General features: G+C 42.3%; 1 protein-coding gene across 2 annotated transcripts; it reads right to left on the bottom strand.

Annotated features, from left to right (window-relative positions):
• Positions 1 to 81: 81 nt before the first annotated feature.
• Positions 82 to 14,035, bottom strand: LAMP2 (lysosomal associated membrane protein 2). Of its 2 annotated transcripts, none has more exons than XM_036401960.1 (9): positions 13,861 to 14,035; positions 12,674 to 12,792; positions 11,944 to 12,157; positions 11,147 to 11,308; positions 10,237 to 10,490; positions 9,597 to 9,716; positions 9,243 to 9,321; positions 8,309 to 8,476; positions 82 to 2,480 (listed from the first exon to the last, which is right to left on the bottom strand). In XM_036401960.1, the coding sequence occupies exons 1-9, from the start codon at positions 14,033 to 14,035 to the stop codon at positions 2,338 to 2,340; spliced, it is 1,434 nt and encodes a 477-aa protein (XP_036257853.1). In that variant the 3' UTR covers positions 82 to 2,337. The 2 variants fall into 2 exon arrangements, with proteins under 2 accessions (XP_036257853.1, XP_054372269.1); XM_054516294.1 differs by lacking the exon at positions 82 to 2,480 and adding an exon at positions 4,713 to 7,122 and having other exon boundaries at positions 8,315 to 8,476; positions 13,861 to 14,027.
• Positions 14,036 to 20,272: the final 6,237 nt, after the last annotated feature.

Raw genomic sequence — 20,272 nt, 5'->3', positions numbered from 1 at the left:
ATCCAGATCCAAGCACATTGACAATCCCTCTGGAAAAGCTCTCAGAAATGGCATTCATGTCTACTTACACTGAAACAAAGCTTAATAAACATATTAATTAACTTTATTTTCCATACACATATTCTGCTGTCAGCATATTTGTACAGTCATTTTAAGATCTGGAAAATTTTACACACCACTCTTCATGCTGCAACAACCTTAAAGTGCTGGATCAATTTTTGACTTCTGTTGAAGCTCAAAATAATACTTTCTATGTATATACAATATATATATATATATGTATGTATGTGTTTGCATCTAGGAAATGACCACATTTCACTAAGATAGCCTAGCAAAAGTGATATTAAATACTTCAGTCTGCAATCTCAGCATGAAAACATAGCTGTGATCCATCTGCTGGTGGCAGAGAAGCACCACACTGGCAAGTGGGTGTACTCATAAAATGCCACCTGAAATAACTCCATTTAACACTGGCAGAGAAATCAAGTATTGCAAGAGCAAAGGTACGATACAAGAGACCAAGACAACCAAACCTAAAGCATACAGTCCAGCAGCATTGATTTACATTCCTAAAAAAAAAAATAAAAATAGGACAACTTGTTCCAAGAGCCCATTTGTACTATGGAATCACTTTTGTCAGAATCAGGTAGAGTGTATCTTTGGTCACTGTGAGGACAAGAATAATTGAATACACAGGTATTTCTCAAACATCAGAACTAACTCTTTGGAAAACTCCCTTTCCTGGATACACAGCTATTGTGAGTTACTTAAACATCAGCGCTGACTGTCACCTTTGTGTGTGTGAATTACTGAAGGTGCTTCCCCCACAACATGGATACAGGGTCAATGTACAGGGAGATTAAATATTGAAGCAGCTTTAGTAAACACTTGCTGCAGAGGAAAAACTTTGTGTGCCCTCAGGGTTTATTGGCTACAAAAGGCTTTTGCCAAGATGGACCAAGAAGGTCTGAAGAGCAAGAGGCTTCTTTCATTCCATCAACACGGACCCGATGGGAACGAAGCAGAACACAACCACAATGACTAAATTAGATTTTGATACAGGTTAGATATGGAACATAGAATTGCAAAGGTATGGCACTAATAACAAAGAAAGCATCTTCAAACAGAAAAGATGCTCTTATTCCTTTGGAAGTCACTTTCTTCACTACACATATATTCATTCCTGCTTTATGATCAGCATTCTTCATGCTAGAAATTTTGTGCTCTTACACTGAGACAGCAATAATGAGGAGGTTAAAAGCAGATTAATTCTATCAGACCTGAAAGGTTTCATATCTCCACTTGCTTTCAGAGATCACAGTTTTTCAGTGATGCCCTGTTAACCTATGCAAGCTGTCCAAAGGAACTGCAGGAATCTCTGAGCAACCTGTGTTCTCAGCCAGCCTGAGTGCTCTCAAAATACTTTTGGTCCTCACATGGACCAACGCTGTGTAGTTTCTTTTATGTTCAGAATCAAAGCTGAGAGAAACTGCAGCCAGTGAAATTCCAGCCTCCCACCCTCATCTCACAATTGAGCTCGGAACAAAAGGAAAATGGAGCTCAACAAAATAGCACAGGAGACATTTCCTTCAGCAGACTGTTGCCTTTTCTGAGTAGCTGAAGTTCTCCAGACCTGAACCTTATCTTGGCAAATTAGACACCAGGGTAGTGCAAAGCTGTTCAACTTACATTAGCAGTCAGCTTCTCCATAGGATGTTAAACAAAGTAATTCACGAGAAGAATCAGATGTTCTTCTCATATTATGTCAGGGTATTAGTGAGATCAGGTACTACTTTTACATTCAGAAGGAATAGGAAATTCAGGCTGATTCATAAGAACAGCCATATGCCAAGCTCCCAACAGAAGTCTGTTGAGAGCTGGGTATTCATTTTCCCACTGCATGTACAGTCCCTTTTGACACAGCATTCACACCTTTAATTATAGTTTTAGCTGTAGCATTAGCCAAGACAAGCTGTAGGCATCTAGAAATTTTCTTGTACAAAAAGATTAAACGACAGAAAGTTTTGTAGATGTCTTCTTTACTAAAAATAATCACATTTCCCACAGGGACACACCAACTCTGTTCAATTCTCTGGTCCTCAGAACACTTACTTTCTCCAAAGTCATACAGTAGCTTCTGCAACTCATCTTCAGACTCATGGCATGTTAGTCTGTCATGAAGTGATTGTTATTCTGCCATGAAGTGATTTGAACTTTTTTAAATAAAGAAACCTTGAATTAATTTGGTTTTTTTTCTTGTTTTTTAAGGAGCAGGCCAGGAAGTCTGGGAAAGGGAAAAGAACAGGGAAGGTGGGCAACAGAGATGGAATGAAGAGATTATACAGACTGATAGCCAGTACGACTTTTTCTTCTTCCAATGATGTAAGAGATAAAGACAAGAATGATAAGGAATCCAAGCGCCACGCCCACTGCGATGGGAATAAGAAAGTTCAGGTCAGAATCAGCAATGCATTCTTCAGCTGCAGAAAGAGGAAAAACAAAACAAAAAAAAAGCAAGGGAGAATAAATTAGTAAGGGAAATCAAGCATTAGAAACCAAAGAAAGCAAGGAGCAAACAGGCATTTCTGAGAAATTACATTGTATTAGATAAAATAATGCATGTAAAGTAAAATCAGTATTGAGTAAAGAATTGATGGAAAGATTGATTTCTTTAAATACATCCTACTTCACACATCCTTTATATTGGTAATATACTTCTGATTTGTACATTTAATTTCAGCTTCCTCTAGTAAGCAGAGGATAGATTAGAAATGTGAGGACAAACCAGCAGTCTGAGCATGCATTAGTTGATCACACCTCAGAGTTAGCAGCAATAAAGCAACAAAAACCCCACACTGCTGTAGTGCTGCCTTGTCCAGGGGTCTTCCCAACCCTGGAGTCACCAGTACTGCTCTGAGTTCTAGACATGAAGGCATAAGGGACAACCCAAGTAACAAAGCAGAAACTTACTGAGACCTGCAAGAGACAGCCAAGATAAATGTGCCTCTGGGCACTGCGTGGAAAACACTGGAAGGCTCTGTTGGGGTGGGTAACTTTATTTTCCATGTAAAAGGGTTATTAGTTTCAGCTGAGAACTAGACAAACCTCACTGAAATCCACACCAGAGGGGAAAATGGAAGAGACATCTGTAACACGACAGTGGTTTTTAACACACAGCTTGTAAAAGGTGAGGAGCTCCTTGCTGGTACAAACACCCATCGATGATTAGCAAACCATGCTGGGAACCAGGTTCCAACTCGGGGGCAGGGCTTGGCACCGCAGCTGTTTGCAAGGAGAGCAGAGCTCCACCTGCCTGCGCCAGGAGAGGTGGGGTGAGGCAGGAGGCCGTGCCTGGCTCTCCAGCACTGGAACAGTGCCTGCTTTAGATGCATTTCATAAGGCAGCACCCCTGGTAAAATGATTTTGTTTGAGTTTTTAATGAGGACACAGCATCACACACAGAGTCAACGCTTCCTCAAAAGTTGGCTGCTGTTTTTCACTGAATCAGCATTAATTATGGGAAATGCATTGTCCTGCTTTAGCTTATGACAGTCCAGCACACACTTGCCATGGCCCCTCCCTGAAATACCATACCAAGCCTTTGACTAAGAGCAAGGAGAACAACACGTGGAGGCTCAACAGCTGAAAATACTGAACTCAGATTATCTGAGAGCACCTAATGCCAAGTAGAGCAACACTTGGAAGGAAAAGAAAAAAAACAAGAGAAAGGAACTATGTACCTTATACAGCTACTTCAAGAAATTCTGATCGAGAAAATATTTAAACACCTTAAAGAGAGACATACATTTGATATTTAGTCATCTTGTTCACTAAATATTAACAAGACAATTTGCTAGATGTTGGATAATGGGTCACTAAACACTAACACTAAATATGAATGGATTTGCTAAGGATGAAGGTGCCCAGCAGGAGTGACAGAAATTCCCTCTCTTCTTCAAAGGAAGGAGATGGCTGCAGCACACATCACACTGTGGCACCATTACAGGCAATTCCCAGGGTGAAAAAGGGGTTAAGGCTTCATACCAGGAACATTCCATCCTTGCTGGCACACATCTATCCAGGTATGGTTACCGTACAGTGGTTAGAAGCTTCAGAGGTGTCTTCAGGTGCAGAATTGGTAACTGCAGCCCAACACAGAGCAGGGCCAGCAGGAACAGCTTTTTCGACTGACGTGGCTGAATGTGTCTCCATTCAAAAAAGTCAGAAATTTTTGGCCCAAATTTTTTTTAGGCCCAGTACAAAAGCTGCCTTCCCTTTTAATTCCAATCATGAGATTCAACTAACAGCCCCAGAGTTTGTGTTTTATTAACATATGCTAAGGAAGAGAGAACACTGTGGTAAATAAAAAAAAAAAAAAAATTTAAAAACCAGCCAAAGAAAAAACCAAAACAAGGAACAAATGAAGAAACAAAATGCCCCTTCCAAAACCTAAATCCCATCATTCACTGGCTAGAAATGGTGCTTTTGAGACTATTAGCATGACATCTTTAATCTAAAATATCAGAAACCCTGACATTAGAATACAATATTTAGTAAACTGTGTATAAGGTACAAAACCAACCACACTCTGTAATAGATTACACACATTAATATTCCACATCCACAGGCGTTAAATACATCCACAACTTAAATGCTGTTTCCACAGACCAGAACAAAACCAGCTATGTAACAGAATCTCAGATACAGACTGATTAGAGTTCACCTTACTCATTGAGTTTATTTTCTTTAAAAAAAGACAATACAAGACGTCTGTTTTCAAATCAGTTAAAAAATGTGAACAAGTTTCCTTAAGAAATAGAACAATCTTTATTTTTTAGAGCACAGGTTAAACAGATTGACAGTTCCCTATGGAGCAATACATACAGGAAAACTAGTGGTTTTATAACAACAGGAAGTCAGGTGAAACTGATGTTTTTTGAACCAGTTACCTGCACATCAGTCTAGGAGTACTTAAAACTCTGAGCCAATGTACTTACAGGTTTTTGCAATGGTATTTCTAGTGCTGATTTTAGGAAGCAGTTTGCATGAATCTTCTATTTTATCACTTGGAAATTTTGTACAGTTCAAAAATTTGCAAGGTCAGAAGAATAGTGTGATGATTACTCCTTAACAGAGATGCATGTTTAACTGGTGCCACTGAACATCACTCACAAAAAAAAAGGCTAAAAAATCTATATGAACTTCTGCATTTGAGGATATATTAATATGAAAGTCATTAGATCCATTTTTAAAAATTAAAATGGTAAGTCTTGAAGCTTGTTTCATGATTAAACTTATAGCAGTTCCCCACTTTCATTAAAATGCATTTCAGTAACTGATGCAAAATTCAAGCTGTAGACTACAAGCTATAGTAAGCATTATCCACCCATACATGCTTCCTTGGCTAGTGTCAAGAGTAAACTGTCTTTACAAAAAAAAAAAAAAAACCAAACGAAACCATTACTGAAAGAAGTGTATTTTATGATTTGTATACAAACATGCCACAGACATCTCTACAACCCTAGAGAACACTAATAAAACACTAGAGAAGCTTTGATGCAGGCTAAACTCATTCTAAATGGGGAGACAATGTTATGTTCATTAAATAACTAGCTTAGGCAGCTCATGTTATGACATATGCAAAAAAGCCACAATTATCTAAAAGTCTAAAAGACTTTTTTTTTTTTCCATGCAGTAAGAATATGCACAAGGAGCCCAGAGCAAAGTTGTGCATCAAGGGTTAGTCTCTACAGAGCTGCAGTTAAAGAACACTCCAGTTGCACTGCACTTTTTTAACCTACCTATTCTTTTCATACAGCAAGGAAAAACAGGTGTTGTGGGTCCATCTCAGACTTGTTTGGCTTTTGCATTCTTAACATTAATAAATGCTACACTGCAAACAACCCAACACAAACATTCAACATTCAGAGTGCCAATGGCGGGCAGCTACAATGTGAACTTTGACTGGCAGAGAACCATTCAAGATGAAGATTTAAAAACAGCTCAAGCTGCAACAACAGATACTGGCTCATTAAATGAAAGCATCTTTAAAGGTCATTCAAAGCAACAAGACAGACCAGTTCTGTGCAGAGTATGGTATGAAGTTAAGTGCACTTTAAAGTTCTGGAATATTTAGAAAGGTTATTCCCTTTAAACTGATGCCAGCAAAAAAAAAGCTTGCATTAATTTAGCAGAAGTCTGCCTTAGGTGAGTATTTTAGATGATTGCCAAGGTATAACAAAGAATTCAGTGCCTAACAGGTTTTTTTTTGAAAGCATCTGGAAACGGCACTGAAGTCTTCCCATATATTCACCATTTGGCAAATTACCCATTTTGTTTGTACAGCCACTGTATAGGAATGATTCCTGAAATTACACCAAGGCAGGAGTAAATTACTGAAATCCTAACAAAGGCAAGTAAGTTACTGCTGCCACTTCCAGAGATCGCTTAATCACCAGCCTGAAGTTCAATCCTATGGAAAACGAAGTTGCTATTGGGCATTAGACAATCCTTGTTAAATACTGTACAAGTCAACAGAGTGACTAATGCTGCCAGCTTAACCCACAATTACAACAACAACTAAGGAACGCAGAGGAGAGAAGCAAGTACAAATTCTATGCTATTCTGGGAGATGCCCAATGCACATCAGTTCAGAACGTGTTATTGTTTCAGGCTAGTATTTGTAAAAAGCAGAAATAAATCCTAAAAGCTTTAGGACTTTTGCAAGCTAAAATCCTTAGCCTAGCAACTCATCCAGGATTTGACATCTTCAAGACAGCTATGAAACCCACATGGTCTTCTTAGGGCAGGAAAACAAAGTGTAATTCTGCTTCATCTGAGATAAACATTCTCCCTTTATTCTCAACTCCAATTAGCTGTGGCTAGTAATTACTCCTAAGTTTTGGGTCTTTTTTGGACTTCAGAACTTGCACTTGCTTTGTTTAGAGTGAAATTGTAACAGGAATCACACTTAGATTCACAAAGTTTGATATCCAGCATAGCTTTTTCTTCTGCCAATTATGTAAGCAACCACTATAATGGCAATCAAGACAGCAAGTGCAGCACCAACTACAATTGGGATTAGAATGCTGTCATCATCCAGCGAACACTCCTGGGCTGTAGGTGAGAAAAAGGTTGCAATAAGGAATGAATAAAGACAGAACACTTGCCAAGTGTGGTATAAAAATCTGTTTTCCTTAATATGAAGGTGTTAAAAAATCAAGTATTATTTAAACTAAGAGAGAAAGAACTGCAGAGGTCTCATCAATACATTTAGCATATTTAAACATTTTAATTAATTTAAGCATTGATAACCTACAGCAAGTTAAGGGTGTACAAGTTTTCCTGTCCACAAGATCTGTATCAGGCAAGGGAGCAGCCATTCTTCTACATTCACAAACCAGGCTTATCTATTTCATACTTAAAGCAAGTCTGGTTGGTACTTTCACTCATTAAGGATAAAAAGTGACCTAGATTTGGTATCAAAACTCTATCCAGAAAAAATACATGTTACACAGATAAAATAACTAGAAGAAAGCTAGCTGCAACTTTAACTACAGAGTGAAATGGGTCCCTAATTCTTTAGAAAGACTAAACTGTTTATCCTACACACATCTGGAGTTATCTTACTTCTGTCTAAAACCAGAACTTTTCAATCTATGTGTCGACAGATCAGTCTAGTCCAATAAGACTGTGCTGCAAGTATTAGCATTAAGCAAAAAGACCAGTTTGCACTAAATATTAAGAGGTAATTTAAGACATTTCAGTTTTCTCCAGACAAGATCAAGATATTGCAGCAAACAAACTTTTCAGGATCTCTTTCGTTCTGGATACTCAAGACTGCCTCTGAAGGAAGTCCTGACAGTTCATTCTTCCCCAACACTCCTATTCCTCAGACTGACAGGTAAAAAGAAACAAAACACCTAACAGTATTCCCAAAGTCAACTTCTGCAAAAGTTCTGTCCAATTTTCTTACATATCTGAGCTACAAATGCTGTAAGTCAAGATGTTATCAAGTAACTTCTAACCTATTCTGCACAGCAACCCTTAAGTCCCTATTCAGTGTTTCTAGTTCACTCAAGTTTTGTGAAGAAGAACCACACAGTTAGCAGACATTTTTTAAGTGAGAACAAAGCTTTGCTTGAACTTGAATGTCACTCTCAGAACTTCTCTTCATTCCATGTATATCTAAACATAGTTTAAAAAATTGGAACAAGAGCTTCTGAGATAAAGTGCTTGTACCTAATGCTGGTGCTTTTTAGCAAGTGAGAATTTTGCAAGCATCACTAAAAAAAACCATAACTCTTACCTGTAGCAAACTTATTTGCCTCCACAAGGAATGGCTGAATCCATAGATTAAAAGTATGTACTTGAACATTTTCATTAATCTGAAGGGTCTGCTCTTTTCGGCACATGTAAGAGCTACCAAGGAAAGCATCCCACTTGCTTAAGTTGTTGTTATCTGCACTTGAAATGACTAAACAAAGAAGGAAAAAAAAAGAAAGAATTTGCATGTTCACTTAAGATGCAAGACAGTTGCTAATATAATAAGACTGAGTAGCTGAATCTAGAGGGGCCAACACTTCAACACTGACTAGTCTGAAAAACAAAGTAGTGCAAAGTGGGAATGATCAGCTTAACCAGAAATCAAAACCTGAAGTTATTACAGTAACCTCTCTTTCACATGTACATGACATCAGGCTTTCCTTATACCTCCACTGATCTCAGTGCTGCAGGGTTGCAAGTGCTTTAGCTTTAATGCTCTTTAATTGCTGTAGCTCTGACAAGCAATTTAAAAAAAAAGAAAACATATGTTTGTTGGGGAAAAGGTATACTTTAGCTTCTGAAGGACTGGCCTTTTTTTAGTGAGAGTACAAGTGGTTGGAAGATACAGCAGCATCTTAAAACAAAGAAGACAACAACTGGTTTAGGAAAAAAGCTTTGAAGTTGGTACAATTAGATTTCACACCACAAAAAATTACATTACTGAAAAGACTTATAAAGAAGCCCTCCTGATTTACAGTGACTCCATTAGCAGAAGTTTCAGAAATCGTAGAGTGCTCCCACACTGTTTAAAGTAACTCTTACAGCTCTTTCTGCTTATTATTTTTGCTCATACCAACTTCTAGACATAGAGTAGGAGCTAACAGTAAGCATGAGCAACACTGAAGAAAAGCCAGAATTATTTGATGCAGATAGTGAATAAAGTATTACCCTTGTTTAAGGCAGATACTGTTTCTTACCAGAACCATTCAGACGGTTGAGCAGAGTAACATTCACCTCCCTCAGATAAAATTTCTGTACACTTGCACTCGCATTTTTCTGTTCAAGAAGCAAGAACCAAGTGTTAGTGTGCAATTTTGCATTTGTAAATTTTAAGAACACATGCTTTACAAAAGCCAACACATTTACCAGTCTTATATTTTCTACCACTTTAACCCAGTTCTCCATTTGTCCTGAGGCACTCAGCTGGCCAGCTACACTTCCCATATGGGAACAGCCAACCACCAGCAAGCAACAGGAGGATTTTACTGTAAGTGATCACCATGCATGCTGTTAAATGATAAATTTAGTTTAAAATAAAAGAAGTTACTTACAACAGCAAATGTGAAACCAATCAGTGTGCTATTTCCATCATTCAATTTCAGAGTGGCTGTTGTGTTACCACAGGCACCATCTGCGACAGTTGTCTTTGGATTGATGTTGATCAGAAGAGGCTGAAATACAGACAAAGCACATCAAAGACATTCAGCTGCCTTCGGAATACATTGTCTCAGTCAGGAACAGTTTTGGGTTAGAAGAGCTTGTCATAAATATGACAGCAGGGAGAGCTGAGCTTGGCTGCTGTGGAACCAAGGCTGTTTGAGTTAAATTTACATGCTGGCAGTACTGAAACAAACAAATTCCTCGAGAAGTGTTACTTCGTTCCCAAACACAAGAGGCTACCCTCTGAGGGGAAAGACAATATCTGCAGGGAATAAGAGCCATAACAGCTAAGGAAGTTCCAGACTTTTAATCATGTTAGAAGTATTCCAAATAAAAAGATCTGTTGAATCCATGTAAGGTTTTTGAATACCTGTATTATGCAACAAAACCATTCTGATGTCAGAGAGGTGCTACATATAATACTTAGAAGCAGTTCTAGACAGCCAGCAGTGCACACAGCAATACCCTGCATTCAGATTTCACACCAAATAACTACGGCAACTTTTACTCTTCAAAAGAAAAAATAAGCACCTTGTCTTGGGAAACATTCAGTTGCAGCCCCACAGTTGCCAGGAAACACGTTTTATTTCCACTTTTAAGAGAATAGTTTCCTGTGTCTGGATTCTCTACAGGCTTGGGAGGAGTTGGAGCAGGAGACGCAGTAGTGGTAGGTGCAGTAGTTACATTGGCAATAGTAGGTGGAACAGTAGGTGCAGTAGTTACATTGGCAATAGTAGGTGGAACAGTAGGTGCAGAAGTAGGTCTATCAGCAGGACATCTAGTCTCTGAAAAGACATTTTAATCACCATCTCATTACTGAAATTTTATTGAAGTCCCATTACTCAAAGTACAGTTGCCACTTATTCTCAGAAATCCTGTAACACTCAGTTTTAAATCCACACTCAGTACCACTTGCCTCTGACACATGGAAGCAAAACACAAAGACAGTTCAGTTGTTTTAAAAGTGTGATGTGTATTTGCTGTCAGCCAAGTAAGTGACCCTATTAGGCTACATGCAGCAGGATGCTGTGCTTGTCTCTTTCCTGAGCTATGAGATGAGACATCAGGCTCTGGACTACTCAAATGCAACAGCAGAGGCCACCACTGCAAGTGGAAGGCAGTCAGCTAAAACCCCTCAAACCCAAATGATTTACTCAGCAACAGTAGCTCTGAAGTGCTTATTTTTAATACCCCAATTACTGGAATACACACTTGAGAAGAATCCCACCTTGGCAGGCAAACAATCAATAGTACAGCACACTACTAAATCCGTTCTCCTAAGCTATTTTTCCAGGAACAAGGAAAGAAATACTAGAGGATATTTACATGGATATTATTAAATACAACACATCTTATAATTGGTGGATTTTTTATTATGGGACTTTGCTCCCTGCACTAAGGTGCAATACAAAAAAGCTCTTTCACAAACTGAAATGCTCACCTTTTTTACTGACTGTGCCATTCTGAACAAAAGCCTGCACAGTAACATTCCAGAAAATCTGTTTTATATTTTCTGCTTCAATAACAAAGTAATTGTGACACACGAAGACAGTATTCAGCTGAACTGGACCTGCAGGATCCTTCATAAGAACAGTAACTGGTCCTACAAATAAGCACAAATATTTTAATGCATTATGAACTACAAGAACTTAGAGGTAGTGTTACATTTTCTATAATTTCATAAGACAAAGACTAAGCGATAATTAAGCTTAACAATCTTAAGCTCTCCTGAATGTTCTCCCTGTATGTCCTGACCTGAAGTGATAGGTAATGCTAGGAGTAAAGCTAGGAGTAACCAAGCTTACAGAACTAGACAAGCCATAATAAAGGTGAACCCTTTTACTTAAGTTTGTAAGGAGAAAATAGTTCTATTATTAGTAGGCATTAATACACAGCCTAACATTGTATTGCTTAGCAAGGTAGAAGGTCAAGCAGTGCCCACTAAAATTAATCTTCCATGAGCTTGCTGTCCACCTCATTGATCAAAGCTGTTTATCCTTCTCTTTCTCTTCCACTTACAGGAATTACACATCCAGTGAAGCCATTTGGCCTGCACTGTTACCCAGCAGGCAGGTACAAGGAACAGCAGCTGGCAGCACGTGGTACAGAACTCATTACATTCATTACTAACTCCTGGATTGCTCCTTACTTCGAAAGAGCCAAGCCAGGTCAGGTACACAAGGTCTGACACTTCTGGCTGAGATTGCTTTGCAAGTCAGATTCTGAACTGAATGTTACCTTTTCTCTTAGCATCAGGAAACACAGCTGTGTCATTGGTGTTGTAGGTCAGTGTGATGAAGTCTCCCTGGTAAGTTTCATTGGTTTTTGTGATGTTAATGCTCCAAGAATGACCTTCTCCAAACTGCACTGCCAGAAGGGCAGCCTGTGTGTCATTGCCACAGACGCTTCCATTGTGTGTCGCATTGGGTGACAAATTCAGGGTTGTGTTTTTCTAGAAGAAAAGGGGAATTAAAAACGCATTCACATGCAGCTCTTCCCCATGACAACTTTATAAACTTGCTGGAGTTAGCTGAAACCTTGCACAAGATAAGTGAGTTTATTTTAGGTTATTCTGGAAAATTATGGTAAAGACTCCTTGACACCTGCCTGAGAAAGGAGCTGTATCAGATTCAAGTACAAAAGTACAATTCCAACTTGGCTGTAAATCTTGATTATGTTGAGCTGCAATTACATTTACTGCTTGGGTTAAGAACATAACTACACTGATACTGGTTAGACTTGGTGAGTTTGTGTACATCATTTAAGTAAGAGCAACAGAGTACTTTCAGTAATTTGTATGACTGAGAACTTATTCTTTACTTTATAAGGACTACATAGGAATATTCCTCTCAACCGACTTAGTAAAAAAAAAAAAAAAGTAAGAAATCAAACACCCTAGGTAAAAGAGCTTAAATTTTAATCCAGGTCAAAATCCAGTTCTCAGCAAGAGTTACTCCTAAATACTTACATAATCACCATTGTTTGATTCATATGTTATCAAGAAACTCATCATCCAATTTGCATACAGGCATGTAGCATTAGAAGCATCCTTTATATCTACTTCAACTGCATAGGACTGGAAAAAACCTGTAAGATATGATTATCAGCTATTAAGACATTGATTTTTCTTAATTTTCGAGAACCACTTAGAGGACAGCTCATCACAAAGCAGTAAATTATGTCAGGACCATATCCAATTTACCAGAGAGTGAAAAGAATAGCTAGATTTCTAAAAAGCATCAAAAATAGAAGCACACCACAAAGCTGTCAAAGCTGGCAAAAATTGACAGAATGTTTTATAATCTATTTACTTGACAAACTAATAATCGCAAAGTGTTGACTGCCCAACACTGGGCACTTTTAAGATTTGGCTGTACAGGGTGTTGGGCCATCTTGTCTAGACCGTGTCTTTGCCAAGAAAGGCTGGACCAGCTGAACCTTGAGGCCCCTTCCAACCTAGAATTCTGACTCTCTGAAGTAAGCATCAGCTTTCTGGTGACACAGTGGGTAAACCAAAGGGCATGAACACAGCACCTGAACAATGTGCTGCTTGTAGACCGGGGTCTATTATTTTTATTATTTTACGTGTTGTATCCGTGATTACGGCTCAAGCTGACCCCCAAGACATGGGCTCGGCAGTGCCTTCACTGCGCTTCCACCATTCCCATCTCGAGACACACGGGCGTTAAATCCCCTCTGCCTTTCAAGAGAACTTTTCCCAGCTGTTGTGTTCCCGACGCGGTGACTCCCGGCACGGACGCTGCCGTGCCCGCGGCCCCACGCCGAGCAGCGCTGACAGAACGGCCGGGCCGGGCCGGGCCGGGCCGGGCCGGGCCGGGCCGCGCGGGTGGGCCCGCGGTGCCGGCCGCCGGGCCCCGGCCCTGGGCGGAAGCGCCCCGAGGCTCCCGGCCTCCCCGGCCCCGCCGCTGTCCCCTCCCCTCCCGTGGGTGGCGGCGCGGGGGGGCGGCAGCGGCGCCTCCGCCCCGGGGCCGCCCCCTGAAGGTGCCGCGGGGCCGAGGCGGCCCCAGGATCCCCCCGGGACCCCCGGTGCCCGCGCGCCGCGTCACGCGCGTGACGGGGCGGGGAGCGGCGCGAGCCTGCGGGAACACCCGAGACCCACTCCCCTCCCCCGGGCCCCGGCGCTGCCCCGCTCACCAGAGACGCCGAGCAGCAGCAGCGGCAGGAGGAGGCGGCCGCGGGAGGAGGAGGCGGCGGAGCGGCGCGGGCCCATGGCGGTGGCGGTGCTGCTGCTGCCGGCGGCGGCGGGGACACCGGGGCACGGCGAGCGGCCGGGGCGAGCGGGCGCGACAAAAACCTCGCTAGCGGTCATGTGAGGGGCGGGGCGGGGCCGCCCGCGCGCCGCCAATCGCCGCTCGGCGCCGCCGCTCGATTCCGTGGATCGCGGACGGGCCGCTCGCCGCGCGCTGCCTCGGGCGGGCGGGTCTGGTCTTGTCTCATCCGCTCCTGTCCCAGCCCCGATCCGGCGGCGGCACCGGCAGCGGGGACAGCAGCGATGGCCTCTGCAGGGGCAGGGTAGCGGCGGCTTGTTCTGGCCCTCGGCAGTGTTTGCGGTGTGCCCTGGCGCTGTTCCAGTCTGGGAAGAGGTACCTTACAAGAGGTGCACATCCAGGGAAGTTTAATACAGAGGCTTTCACTGAGAAAAACAAATAAAGAATAAAGATATTGCCCGTGTTTGCAATAAATAGAAAGGGTTAGTGGGCTCTCAGTGCCCCTGTCCTGCCATGGCTGTCGCTGCTGTCCATCCACTCTGCCATGAGGGCCGCTCGGTGCCTCCGGTGGCCGGGCAGAAACCCCCTCCAGACCGGCCCCTGCGGCGGGAGGGATTGGCACCCTGCACCCCGAGCTTTAATGCGTTTTCTGCGGGTGCTGAAAGGCAGAAAGTGGGGCAGGAAACGATGGGAGGTGACAGGAGTTTGGTGCGAATGAGGGAGAGAAGAGCCTGCGGTGCAAAGCGGGGAGAAGACGGCTGGAGAAAAAATTCGGTGGATTTGGGTCTGGAAGGTGGAATAAAGTGTGTATAAAGTGTGATGGATGCTGGATTGATGGACACTATTGATTAGGGGGAAAAAACCCGCAAAACCCCATAGCCGATGAAAACAAGTCAGAAAGGCTGGCTTGGTAGAGAAAGGGGAAATGAAGAAGGCATTGAGGCTGGGAGACAGCCAGGAGATGGCCCGAGGAGACAGGAGCTCTGTGCTCAGCAGGGAAGAGCCTAATGGAATGGCATATTCCTGTCTGTGATGCTGTGGAAGAACTGAGGATTTTCAATGGTCGGGCTCTGAGACATCCCCAGCCATGGGGGGAGATGAAGTCTGAAGAAGACAATAAAACACATTGACCTGATAATGGGACAGTTGGAGTGTAGATGGTTGATAGGGGAGCAGTTATGCAGTCTGGAGGAAGTGGAAATAATTTGTTATCAAAGGGCAGTTAATTTCTCTCAGCTGCATGCTTGCAATCCTGTACTTTCCCATAGAGTGTCACAGAACCAACACTGGTGTGTCAGGGCCACCACAGAAATCAGGGCATCAATCAAATGAGGGTCCTACACAAGGGCTTTTGTGCTCAGAGAAGTTCACTGCTTCTTTGCATTTCTTTTTGTGCTTAGTAACTACACCTAGAGCCCACTCAGCACGTGTGTTACATACCTGCACATGCACTTGTCTAAGTATGGTTGCATGTGACTCTCAGATTCACATAATTTCAAAACACAGTAAATTTATATTTATCCTTAAGGCTTAATTACCAAATATTTATTTGAAGAAATAAACTTTATATTTAATAACTGACTTGCTGTAGGCTGGAGGGAAATGTCAGTAACAGCAGCACAGATGAAACCACGAATTCTGAAAGCAGCAAGTCTTTCTCAGCTCCACCACAAAGAGTGGGGCATTTCAGAGGCTAGGGAGAGTCCTGCTTTAGGGATTTTGTATTTCCTCAGGCTTCACTCCTTCAGGACAAAGTACTTTTTTTGAAAAGTGATCTCACAAGGAGTTAGGAGCAATCAAATTAGGAGGATTTGACTATTAGGACACACACATTGAATTAAGTGTTAATTAATTGGAAGAGGAGAAAATGATTGGTCTTTTCAGGTAGTTCATGCAGTGGAATGGCACCCTTTGCATCTGCTGGAATATTTACTTCTGGACTTATGAATATAAATTGATATGTTCCAACACTCCCTTGTTCAGAATTCTGAGTGTTTGGATCTCTTGCTTGCACGGTAGGAAATGGGCTCTGAACCAAGTGGATGTTCTGCAGACATAATGGGAAGGCTGATTAACTTGTTTCCTTTATGCCAATTTAGTGAAGCTTGAAATGAAATCTAATGGCAGCAAACATAACAAGCAAATCCTTTTCTGTGTAATAACACAAGAAAAATAGCAAGCAATGTGGGATTAAAAGAGCAGTATAGTTTATTAATTTAGCTGATCCTGGTTTTCTAAGACATTCACATTCCTTATGTTTATTGCTGGATGTGAGAAGGAGGACTGTAATGTTTCTGTACAGCATTACAGTTTTACTGCATGTTATACTGCCTGACATCAGTTGTTTTAAGAAGGTATTGACATGTAATGAGAGCAAATATCAAAATATTATAATTTCTTTTTAAAGCTTTAGTTCATTGAGGAATATAATTTCATGCCTAATTTCATTTGCATCATATGCTTAATCCTTCGTGAATCCTTTAGCAGTTTCAGCAGTTTAGATGCTATTTCTGTAATCAAACTTTCCTTAGCCCTGGGACTTGCCAGAATTGATGGATGTGTGTGGTCAGAAGCAAAGTGTCCACTGTTTAATGAAGCACTGAGTAACTTAATGTTTCTGATTCCTGGTGCAGAAAAGTAGAGGTTGTGATAAAAAGAAGAAAGAGATAATTCCTAGGACATGTAGTAATCATGGCTTTATTCCAATGTATTTTTATTTATTCTTTTAGATATCTCTAAACAAAAGGGCAACTCCTGGGTTTTTTTTCAGGGAAAAGATTATGGCAGAACAATTATTCCTTCCCAGGAGGCAGGGAAAGGATTTGGTTCCATTTCAATGGAAGGGGTGGAAAGAGGAATGTATTAATGCTGGCCAGAGAGGGATGAACCACAGGGACCTTCCTGGGGCTGTGCCAACAGCTGAGCGTTATTCACGAGTTCTTCTCACACAGCCCGGTTTAGCAGCCTGGGCACTGAGCACTGGGGCTCCGGCCACCGCAATGAAAACCATGGAGCGTCCAGCACAGGGTGACATCTGCAGGGCCTCAGCTGCGTGTGTGACTCTGCTCGGGAGCAGGGACCGCTCCGAAAAAACCCCGAACCCTTCTTATCTAAGCCGTGCGCAGGCTCCGAGCGGCCGGCAGCCCTTTGCGGGGAGGTGGCGCTGGGAAACCAAACCAATAAAGGCTCTGCGGGAAACTGCTGAGTCAAGACCGGGGAAATCACGTGAAAAGCCAAAAAAAGAAACCTCGCTGGGGAGGTGAAGGGATCAGAGAGCAGGTTGCAGCAGAGAGCTGCGAAATTTCCTGTAAAACCGCTCGTGTCGCGACGCAGCTGGAAAAACATTCCCGGGGCGGGCTGGGGGCGGCGGCAGCGGCGATGGGCACGGGCTGGTACAGAAACCCAGCTCGGTTCGGCGGGGCTGCATGGAGCTCAGGGGGGCGAGCAGGGCAGGAGCTGGGCCTTGGCACCGTGCTGGGCCTTGGCACCGTGCTGTCCCTTTGCTGGCCCTTCGCTGTCCCACTGGTATCCCTTTGCTGTACCACTGGTGTTCCTTCGCTGTCCCAATGGTTTCCCTTCCCTTCCCTTCCCTTCCCTTCCCTTCCCTTCCCTTCCCTTCCCTTCCCTTCCCTTCCCTTCCCTTCCCTTCCCTTCCCTTCGCTGCCCCTCGGCGCTGCGGGGTGCAGGTGTTGGGATGCCCCGCGGTGCTGAAAGCCTTTCCAGCTGCTGCTGGATGTGATGTGTGTGTGCTGCAGCTGGGTTAACATGTGGCAGCAGATGAGATTGATGCATTTTGTGAGTCAGACCAAGCTGCTTGTAGATGTAGCTCTGTTTAATGTGGAGAAAAAAAAAAGAACTTGTTTGACTGACAACATGTTCTTTGGGCTTGTTCCAGCAAAGTAGAGGTGTGTCAATACTCTGGCTTTTGTGGTTTGATCGGCACACAGTGCTAACTTGCTGGAGATACATCTGTCAGCTTCAGAGCAGAATTTATTGTGTGAAAACGGCTCTGCACAGAAGGCACCGCCCACTTCCAGCTCTTATGAAAGATGTGTTGGCTGTAACATTTTCTGAGAGATTTCAGCAGGAAAAGAAGTTACATCCAAAATACAAGGCAGGGAGGGAAACTGGATATTATACAGTCATTAACTGGATATTTTAACTGCAGGACTTCAGTGCTCCAGGATCCCTTGTGACCTAGAATAACATTTCATCCCTTTTACAGAGAACATAATGATATTTGTAGCTAGTCTATAGTTTCCAGCTCTGACAGAGATCAGAAACCGGGTCTGGCACACACCAGGCTAATGCCTGTTCACTGCATTGTCCTGAAACAGAGCTCTTTGGGGAATGATCCCTCTCCAGTTTGATGTTCTGTGTTTGCTTTGTGCTTTTAGAGGGGGATTTGAAGCAGCCACTGCTGCTGTAGCAATAGAAAGGGAGAAACTGAAGGGATACACACACAGTGCCAGTTCTGCAAGTGACAGAATCGCAGCCCTGTGGTTGCAGAACCGGTTCTGACCTACTCCCCAGCCACATCCTACAAACCAGCTCTACCTGTGCAGTGACAAGGTTCAGCTCACTTCTGCAGAGGCTGTTTTGTAATTTTTGTTCCTGTCTCATGCTTGAGAGCTGCACCTTCTCCCCAGCATGCAGATGGCAGAACTTGGCCTGTGCAGTGCCCTGCCCAGCCTTCACTGAAAATTAATTAATTAAAGAGCAGCTTTGCCTTGAGCCTAAAACTAGCACCAGCTGAAGGGCTTTGTGGATGTAATTAAGGGCCTGCTTTTGAGAAAGGTATCTGGTTTTGGCCATGATAATGAATTTTTTCAGCTATACCTCAAACTTCAGAGACTACACAAGGGTGAAACAGAGCAGGCAAAGTGATAATTTCCTAGGAAGTTCAGGAAGGGGAAAATAAAGCTATATATTAAGTGAACATGTTGCTAATAATCTAGCCCTGATATTTCACACTGAATTAAAACTACTATTGCTCCAAATAGTAATAAGCAATCTATTCCTTATTGTTTCAGATGCAATTCACTTGCATGCTAGCCCCTTTCTGCAAAGTCATAGTGACTAAGCTTTGCAAAGCAGCACAGGAGCCCTTGAGCCCTGCAAAGGCCTGGGCAGTGACCCTCTACACTCCTTAATTGCATAACACATCTAAATGTTGGATCTACTGAAAGCAGTTACTGCAACTTCCTTGTTACTGTAAATATCATTAGAAGGAACAGAATCTGTAGATTTATCTTTTTGAAAAGACAGAATTTCATACCAAGTTATGATTACTCAGGCATTTTAACACAGAAGCACCTGGTACCATCATGTTTTCCTCTAGCTCTAACATACAGGTATTGCAAGCAGACAAACAACTGATTGTTTTAAGTAGTAAGATAAGGATCTATCAACAGTTACAGAGAAAATTATGTTATTTGTATTCTCCTGTCTGAATAGTCTCCTTAGGCTGCAAGAGCTGACCAAACTTTTGATCTAACAAATGTAACAATGCTGGGAGCAGAAGGTCTCTTGGAATTCAGCAGATACAAGCAGAAGGGATTTGATAGGAAGACAATTCCAAGAGAAAAAGCTACATGAGAAGGTGGCCAGCCTAGCAACAATGGAACCCAGCAAGAAATCAAGAATCCACCGACCAGAATTCTGTGTTTGATTTGGCCTGGGTGGTGAGTGTCAGGGATATAACTGAGGTGTGAATTGGGGTAGGGGTCCCTCTCCAGAGGCACCAGTTTGAGCTGCAACCAAAGAAGTGACAGGAGACTAACTGGAAACATTCACTTGGACTTGGCATTCTTAGTGGGGTCCTAGGGTCAGACACAGTTACTGTGACTGGTCTGTGTAAATCTCTAGCAATTGATAAAAATTTAGTATTTGCTGGATGTGAACTACTTTTCCTCAGCTTAAGAGGTTTATTTGCAGTGCTGCAATGTCCTACTGATTCTAGAAAATTCACTTTCAAAGTTACTTTTTTTGTTTAATTTATATCCTAATGCTAATTTTCTATAAGCAGCAGCAGGACAAACTGTGAGTCATTTGAAAGGTGACCTTGTACCAGGAAACAATTACTTAACCAGGAGAAAAACCTACTCCTTTGTAGATTAACCAACATCCATTGTTTCTCTTCCCAGTTAATTCCATGTATTACAAGATACCCTTTGCACAAAGTTCAGTGCCTCTCCACCACTCCAGTAAGTTTTGAGGTGTCAATTGTTTAAATTCCACAGTATGTCTACAGGCCCTGGCCTCTTTAAGGGGGAACAAAAAAGGCAAATCCAAAACTACCATCATAAATTTGATTTGTCATCAGTTTTTCTCAATCA

Source organism: Molothrus ater, chromosome 14, assembly GCF_012460135.2.
Source record: "Molothrus ater isolate BHLD 08-10-18 breed brown headed cowbird chromosome 14, BPBGC_Mater_1.1, whole genome shotgun sequence".
NCBI classification, from domain to species: Eukaryota; Metazoa; Chordata; class Aves; order Passeriformes; family Icteridae; genus Molothrus; species Molothrus ater.
Note: the sequence above shows the minus strand (reverse complement) of the source record. Positions and strands in the feature narration are given on the sequence as shown.

Coding starts and splice junctions, on each gene's coding strand:
- LAMP2 (XM_036401960.1), bottom strand. CDS start 14,035: ATGACCGCTAGCGAGGTTTTTGTCGCGCCCGCTCGCCCCGGCCGCTCG. Junction 11,309..11,943: donor TCCTGATGCTAAGAGAAAAG/GTAACATTCAGT, acceptor GCTTATTTGTAG/GACCAGTTACTGTTCTTATG. Junction 10,491..11,146: donor TGGCACAGTCAGTAAAAAAG/GTGAGCATTTCA, acceptor ATGTCTTTTCAG/AGACTAGATGTCCTGCTGAT.